The sequence below is a fragment of the Gekko japonicus genome, unplaced genomic scaffold, assembly GCF_001447785.1.
Source record: "Gekko japonicus isolate JY-2015 unplaced genomic scaffold, Gekko_japonicus_V1.1 scaffold481, whole genome shotgun sequence".
NCBI classification, from domain to species: domain Eukaryota; kingdom Metazoa; phylum Chordata; class Lepidosauria; order Squamata; family Gekkonidae; genus Gekko; species Gekko japonicus.
In genome coordinates this window covers 330,818-339,381 of record NW_015165248.1, presented here as the reverse complement: position 1 = coordinate 339,381, position 8,564 = coordinate 330,818, and the positions used below count along the sequence as shown (strand labels likewise).

Genomic DNA, 8,564 nt, shown 5'->3' with positions numbered 1-8,564 from the left:
CCCTGCTGAACTGAACTAGGTCCCGCAGGGCCCTGATTTCCTCCGGGAGCTCATTCCACCAGGTAGGAGCCGCCACCGAAAAGGTCCTTGTGGCAGCAAGCCTGGCCTCCTTGGGGCCCTGGGTCACTGGGCGGTGTTGTGACCCCGACTGAAGTGCTCTTAGGGGCCTCTTTTACATATGGGGTGGATCCCATGATCTGCCAGAGGAAGGTGCTGATGGATGAAGATCTTTCCAAGCCCAGGAATGTTGATTCCCTGAATTATGTGTACTAATAGCCATGCAAGATGGGGAGCTGTATGAAGGGGGAAGGGTAGGGTTGCCCGCTCTGGGTTGGGAAATACCTGGAGATTTGGGGGGTTGAACCTGGGGAGGAAAGGGTTTAGGGATGGAAATGGCCTCAGCAGGGTATAATGCTATACAGTCCAACTTCCAAAGTAACCATTTTCTCCAGGATAACTGATTTCTGTAACCTGGAGACCAGTTGCAATTCCAGGAGATCTCCAGTCACCACCTGGAGACTGGCAATGCTAGGGAAGGGCACTTTCTCACAGGGCAGCTGGTCTTATATGGCTGCTATTGAAGTGGAAGAATCAGTCATTCTGAACCAGGAGCACCTTTTCAAAACATGAGAGCTACCACCAAGCACCAGTGTAACCTCTGTACTTTGTCCATCCCCACACGGGTTAAGTTTGTACTTGAGTTTAAAAACATTATCATGCCAATTATTGTTCATGCATCATGCTTTCCTTGGGTGGATCCTACCCCTTGTCCTCCCATTCCACTGAGCAAAGTTTGAAGCCTTCCTCCAACAATGCTTCCATTGGAGGAAGTGCCACTTAATTTGGAGGAAGGCTTCTTAGGTTGGAGAAAGATACCTTGAAGGGTGGCTGAAATCACTTTAGTATTTCCAGTAGTGATAACTAAGGACACCATTCTTATGTTTACACATACCTTTTCTTTGAATCAGATGCAACTTCTCTCAAAGTCTGCAGAAGTTAGAGAGCAGGAACTTATGACTTTTTGCTAATAGTCTCTAGGGGGGTTTAGGAGTGGTGAGACTGAATGAAAACAAACAACTTATGGCCAACTCTGTATTGGTCAGGTATCAGTCAACATGCTACTGGAAATGAATCTTTCACATCAATGTCTTTTTTTAATTTGTGGCCTCTGACTTTGCTCACGCCCATTGTCCTTTTAAAGCAGGTTTCATATAACATGCTTTGACCACATGCTGCCAGAAGGTGCAAGAACTACCCTACTTGAAAGAAAGTTATTGAGAGATGTGCCAGGATTCAGGACCATTTCCATAGGATAAAAATATAACTTTCCCTACTTACACATTTTGTTAATAGAACAACAGAATTCATACAAGAGGGCTTGGAAAACAGCTTAGAGATCACCAATAGCATCAGCCACTTATAGGCCAATTCTATGGATATGAAGTAAATATGCTCAGGATTGCTGCTTAAGTTAACAAAGTGTCCCAGATAAATAACTACCCTTTTTGTAACAAGTAAGGAGAAAAGTCTCACCATGCAACCAGAGCTTGCAGATAGCCATACTGGTCCAAAGTAAAGCCCCAAAGCAAAAGCTGCATAACTTCTTTCATTAGGGGAACAACCAAAATGTCACCAAAAAAGGGTGCAAGAGAACAGTGTATCAGGCTGGATGATTTTTGAAAAATAAGGGGAGGGGGATGCCCAAAACATATTTTCCCCCCAAAACAAACATCCAGTATGATGAAGAATTCTGTAGAACTCAAGAGCTTGCACACTGTTTTGTCTCGTTATGTAGACCAACCAATAATTTTACCATTCACTTGGTACATGTGGTCCTTCATAGGACTACTTGGAAAAAAAAAACATGTAGAAGATGCTAAATTCTACAACAAGGTTAAAAAGTGAGATCATGAGGTTGGTAGGTGTAACAAAGAATACTGTAGTGGGCACATGAATTCTAACACATCTCTCAGTTCATGCAGAGCAAGCCAAGAAAAATTGTGGTTTATTAAGCATTCCTGTGAACGTACATCTATTAGGAACTGCTGCCACTCTTGACCATGGTTAAGTCTACGGATGACTTACTGTTGGTTTCAAGACTTTCACAAAGTTCAGTTTTGACCTCGCCATTTGGTCTGTCATTTCCCTTTTGGATCAGCTTGCTTTGCATTGTGGCTGCTGTCACAACAGCCTTGAAACTCCTCTTCCGTTTTTGAACATTTTGCTCTGGATGAAAAATGATAATATAAACTTTGGGCATATAGAGCATGCCCAGAGATACAGAAGCACTTAAACTCATGGACACTGTAAGTGTTGTTGTCTGGATGTACATCTAGAAAAGAGAAAATAAAATATGATAGCATAATCAACATCAGGAAAACTTACATAAAACGTTTCAGCAATGGCAGTAGCTTGCTTAAAACATTTGCTACATATTACTTCTTATTCAAAATCTGGGACAATGCTACTTTTAATAAACTGGGATAAAGATCTGGATTCTCACATGCTTACTAAATTAACGTATGCTGCGGTCACACAGAACATTAGCCACACTAGAGAGACGGAAGACAGGCGGAGTTTCCGGGCGCGATCTCACCAGCACATCTGGGAAGTGTAGTGCTTCCTTGGCTCAACCGAGGCTTCCCGCCGAAGACACGCGGCAAAAAACTAGTACCTCGGAGGTACTAGTTTCTGGAAACCGCGGGACAAGGGCGGGCGCCTGATCACGTTTCCGGTGGAATCCCATGGCATCCGGTGCCCGCCCATGTCCCGTCGCAAAGAAGGGTTTTTTTTAAAAAAAAGTCTCCGCAGGATGCGCACAAGCACCCAATGGTGCAAGCGCATATTTCGGTTTAAAAAAAAAACCTGTTTGCCACGGCAGCGCCACTTCTTTGCCACGCCATCTGATTGGCACCTCCCCGGGTTCCCCACCACCACCACCAGACATTGGCAGGACATGTGATCCCGCGGCCGCGCGGTAGTTCGCTCCGGGGCAAACAGCCATGCCTCCCCCCCACGATATCCAGCCCGTGTGACCGGGTCCGTAGGGTCACTGAGATGGATCCAAAGTTTGGCTTCCATTAATAAAAGGCACTTCCATAAATGGAACCTTTCTGCCTCCCCCTTCCAGCTGCCAGCCACTGAGCTACCTGAAATGATCCTATGGGATAGGTGATACAGAAAACTTCTGTTCCATTGATGAAAAAGCCTTTTGTTGATGAAAATTTTGTCTGTGTCCTAGGCAGTGCTCCCTCTAAGCTGTGGAGTCATGTGAGCAAAAATTCTACTTTGTGAGCTACTGACATTAAAGTTGTTGGCGAGAGATTTGGCTACTGTATAAATTAGTGTGCTCTGGAGCCATCCTTCCTGAGCTAAGACAAAAATGTGTGAGCCAGAGGCTAAAAACCTGTAAGCTAGCTCACACTAACTCAGCTTAGAGGGAACACTGGCTGCGGTCACATGTACCAGTTGGAGCAGAGGGGAAGTGAGGCTACTTCCTCTGGAGGAATTTGACTCACAGCTGAGAGATCACACATCCCTTTGTGCTGCGGGCTCAGCCCATCACTGTGTGATCAGATGCCACTGCGAGTGAGTCTCTTTCTTTGCCCTTTCCCATGCACATAAAAGAGGAATTGCACCTCCGCACAGAGGGTTCCCCATGGAGTATGTGATTATGTGAATACTGCAAAGGGAGGAAAAACTGCACCGAGTTTGGATGGAATGATCAGACCATCCCGACAGTATAAGAGTGTGCTTGAGAGATCAGACGGGAATGTCTGTCCGTGGTCCATTGGAACCATTTAGAGCTGGACTTTCCCTAGTGTCTTTTAACTCTGCTTCTGTGGTGGAGCAGCATGGGTTGCCAACAACTGCGGGACGTTTCCCAGATGTTGCTGTCTGATTGTGCCTTTTAGATCTGTCAGGCAATCACAGCTATGTTGGATCTAAAGATGCATATGATCACAGCCCTACAGTATCAGATTTCAAGATACAGCCTTATGTATAATTTTGTAAGCAATACAGACATTATTTGGGGTGCGTATTCTTGTTTAAACAACAATAAAATTCCCTCGGCAATGATATAAAGGAAGGAAGGAAGGAAGGAAGGAAGGAAGGAAGGAAGGAAGGAAGGAAGGAAGGAAGGAAGGAAGGGGTGTCATGCAGTTAAATTGTGACACATAAGCCAAAACAATGTTTCAAACACGTTATCTTTAATTAGAGTAAATGGTCTGTCCTCTGCCCTCCCACTAATGAGCGAGCAGTCTTTTTAAAAATCTACAAAGAAATAAGAGTGTAATATCTTTGGTTTGGGGTTATAAACCAGTATGGCTGAGCTAAATTTAAAAAGCTTGAGACTATGTTCATCCAGTCTATGAAACAGAACCTTCTGGAACATTCTTGCAGTTGGTGTCTGGAACACTGTTAAAAATGGCAACATGAGACAAACAAAATTTACCTTGAAAAACTGTGGATTTAGTGTTTTAATCCCTGGCCTGCCAGAAAATGAGTTTTTTCCACAGTGGAACTGAAGTAAGTGATTGCAAACAAAATTCTACATTGGTATTGAATTCTAATGACAATATATTATGGTATACAATAAATACTTTGGGAATCTATGAGTGTTACAAATAGGCCATCAGAATATATTGCCTGTGAGAAAACAATTTGAAACAAATCTTGTTTATAGCAGGAAGCTGAATTTCTCCTCAGACTTTTCACATTCACCTATTTGGAGGCATGACTTTTGTTAACATGACTTGTTTTCTTTCCTCTACTTCCAGAGGGAAGAAAACACTTCATTAATGCTACCGTGATTTGACATTTCATCTCTCTCTCTCTCTCTGTGTATATGCTGGAATGAAAGAGAACTGATAAATCGTTGCCCTGCACCATGCTGGAATATGAATTGTTCTAAAGCCATGCTCACAGTTCTTTCACCTTCCTGTTCACTCAAAACTTCCAGCTAAAACATTCTCTCTTATAACCAGTAGTAAACACAAGCTTTACTCAGTTTGGTTTGATTTGAGCACAAAAATTCTCATTGTGTGTCTATGGGGTGTATCTATGGGGTGGATCCAAGGCTGTGGTCACACTGGCGGCTTGGCACGGTGTGGTAGCACCTCAAATTCTACTGATTCAAAGTGTAGTGGAGTATTCCATTCAGACTACACACCCTATGGTGGGTTACCCATGCAGCCGTCCCATGGGGGGGCATACACATTAGTGTTGTGCTTCAACCACAGGACGAGCCATAAGGGTGGATTTTATTTAAAAGCAAGCAGATGGATGCACACATGCACTCATGCGCATATAGGCAGCAACTACAAAAACAGTGACAGAAATGGATCTGCAAGTTCAGACATCCCTTCTGGGTTCCTTCTGCTGCAGAAGAGTTCAGACATTGGAAAACCCAGAGGGAACCCTGGACAACCCATTTATACCAGACTTTCCCCCGGCATCTGTTTATTCCACTTCCATTGACGGAAAAGCAAAGGCTGCTGACGACTGCACCACAGGAGGCAAAGATTCTCATCTGGAGGGCCCATTTATTCCGTTCAGGTAATGTTACTATAGTGCCACAAACTGTGTGTGTGACCGCAGCCCAAATGTGCCATTCCACCAGTATAATTTTACTTACACCAACAGAACAGCATTTCTACTCACAGATAAGGGAAGGGCAATTTTTGTCTACTTCTCCCCTCCCAATGCAGATTCCCCACTCTGACCCCCACATTCTTCCTGATGGTCTCTTGACTTCCAGGTATGGTTGCCATCATCCAGTTTGGGCCTGGAGTTCTCTGGAGTTACAACTGATCTCCAAATTACAGAGGTCTATTCCTTTAGAAGAAATGGCAACTTCTCTATGCAATTACAGACTGATTCCCCACAAGAAGCTGTGCCACCCTCGCTCTTCTATTTCCCGCGCTTGCATCGGTCAATTTCACACTATTCGCTGTGTGGCCGCATTTTGACCCACAGCTCCCCCTGATTTCCCCCACATCTTCTTGATCTCAAAAAACAAGGATCAAGAAGACACAGGGGAAATAGAATAATAGAATCATAGAATGTTAGAGTTGGAAGGGACCTTGCAGGTCATCTAGTCCAACCCCCTGCACTCTGCAGGAGCATAGCTGAAAGATAGCCCTACAACATACCCGAAAGATGGTTGTCCAGCCTCTGCTTGAAAACATCCAGCGAAGGAGCATCCACCACCTCCCGAGGCAGTCTGTTCCACTGTTCAACCACTCTTACAGTTAGCCAGTAACAACTCCCTTGTAATTTCCACCCATCAGATCTAGTCTTGCAATCTGGAGCAAGAGAGAATAGATCTGCTCCATCTTCTACATGACAGCCCTTCAAATATTTGAAGACTGCACTCATGTCCCCTCTAAGCCTTCTCTTTCCCAGGCTAAATGTACCCAACTCTTTCAGCCTTTCCTCATAAGACTTGGATTCCAACCCTCTCACCATCCTAGTTGCCCTCTTCCGTACATGCTCGAGCTTGTCAACATCCGTCCTAAAATGTGGTGCCCAAAATTGGACACAGTACTCCAGGTGAGGCCTGACCATAGCAGAATAGAGTGGAACTACCATCTTCCTTGATCTGGACACAATGCTTCTGTTAATGCATCCTAAGATTGCATTAGCTTTCTTCACAGTCACATCACACTGCAGGCTCATGTTTAGCTTCTGATCACACAGAACACCTAGATCCCTTTCACATGAGCTGCTGTCAAGCCAAATCCCTCCCATTTTATATCTATGCCTTTGGTTTTTTATACCTAAATGTAGGACTTTGCACTTATCTCTACTGAAATTCATTTTATTTGTCTCAACCCACTGTTCCAGCCTATCTAGATCATTTTGAATCCTGACTCTGTCTTCTTCAGAATTAGCAATCCCACCCAACTTTGTGTCATCTGCAAATTTGATAAGCATCCCCTCTATGTCTTCCTCCAGGTCATTTATAAAAACATTGAACAACACCAGGCCCAGGACCGAACCCTGCGGCACTCCACTCGAGACTTCCCTCCACGTAGATGCAGAGTCATTGACAAGCACTCATTAGGTACGATTTTTCAACCAACCATGAATCCATCCAACGGTTGCACCATCCAGCCCACACTTAACCAGCTTATCCTCAAGGATATCATGAGAAACTTTGTCAAATGCTTTACTGAAATCTAGATACACTATATCCACAGCATTGCTATAGTCAACCATTTTAGTAACTCTGTCAAAAAAGGAGATAAGGTTGGTCTGGCATGACTTATTCTTGATAAACTCATGTTGGCTACTACCAATTAACTCATTCCATTCAAGGTGCTCACAGACAGAGTGTTTAATAATCTGCTCTAGAATTTTTCCAGGTATTGATGTCAAACTGACAGGCCTGTAATTTCCTGGGTCTGTCTTTTTTCTGTGGGTCAAAATGCAGCCGTGCAGCGAATAGTGTGAAATTGACCAATGTAGGCAGGGGAAACAGAAGAGCGAGGCTGGCACAGCTTCTTATGGGGAATCGGTCACATTCCCACTAAGCTCCTTCCCTTCCTCAAACTCTTACCTTGCCAAGGCTCCACCCCTGATCTCCAGCAATCTCCCAAGCTAGAGTTGGCAACCCTACTCCCAGAAGCAGAATTTCAGTCAGCTGTAGCAGGAGTATAGATGTTGCTCCTTCAGCTTTGTGTTGATGTTTCCAATCCAACCTCACACCAGTAAACAATTAACAATTGTAAAAACAGCAGCTGTATTTGATAACAGCAAGAAATAATCGGGGGCCTTACTATGGTCCTCCAAGAGAAAAATGTCCTTTCTGAAGTCATGAGCCACAACAGTGAGAGTATTGTATCAGTTCTGTAAGGCATCATGAAAGCTGATTCATGTCCTTTCTGGTATTTTATCTTCTCTGCTGTGTTTTTAGGGCAGAGCCAATGGCAGTGCATTAAACCAGAGCTGCAATGTAAATATCTTCTCAGTAATAATGCTGTCTTTCAGTTCAGATGTTTTACTGAAGCCAGTGCTCTCTACAAATTAATTTCGAGCAGAAAGCAAAACATGAAGAAATAAGCAGATTTAATGAAGCCCCAATAATGGCACATTTGGAATGCTCTTTGTTGTAAGAGCCACATTTTTCCATTTGACACTTTATCTCCAGAGACTACTGGCAAACATGGCTCTCATTCAAATGCTGTTAGGTGAAAACTATGACAAATTTGCTTAAGTAGTGTGGATTCTCTCCATGGAGCCACTCAACAGAGCACTTGTATAAATCTGTAGAAAAATCTGCCACATCACATAAGACAATCCAATAATGTTCTTTGGGGCTACACTGTCAACCTTTCTTGGAAAGGACAGGGCCATGGAAACAAAGTACAGTCCAGTCGTAACTATGGTTACTCAAGGCCTAACATGGATAGATTTCTCACGTTTGTAATTCCTAAGAGTGGCAATGCCACTTCCCCTTTGATTCGCAAAAGAAAGTCTGCTTGATTTCAAATAAACTTATTCCCTAGACATCATGCATAGGATCGCAGGCAGCTTAAGACTTTGTACAGGTCATGATT

General features: G+C 43.8%; 1 protein-coding gene across 1 annotated transcript in view; it reads right to left on the bottom strand.

Moving 5' to 3' along the window:
- LOC107109475 (metabotropic glutamate receptor 8-like) overlaps positions 1-8,564 on the bottom strand; it is a 331,492-nt gene that overhangs the window by 2,831 nt on the left and 320,097 nt on the right. Inside the window, exon 5 of the mRNA XM_015410111.1 lies at positions 2,075-2,332. Coding sequence (XP_015265597.1) covers positions 2,075-2,332 — 258 coding nt within the window. The remainder of the gene's footprint in view (positions 1-2,074; positions 2,333-8,564) is intronic.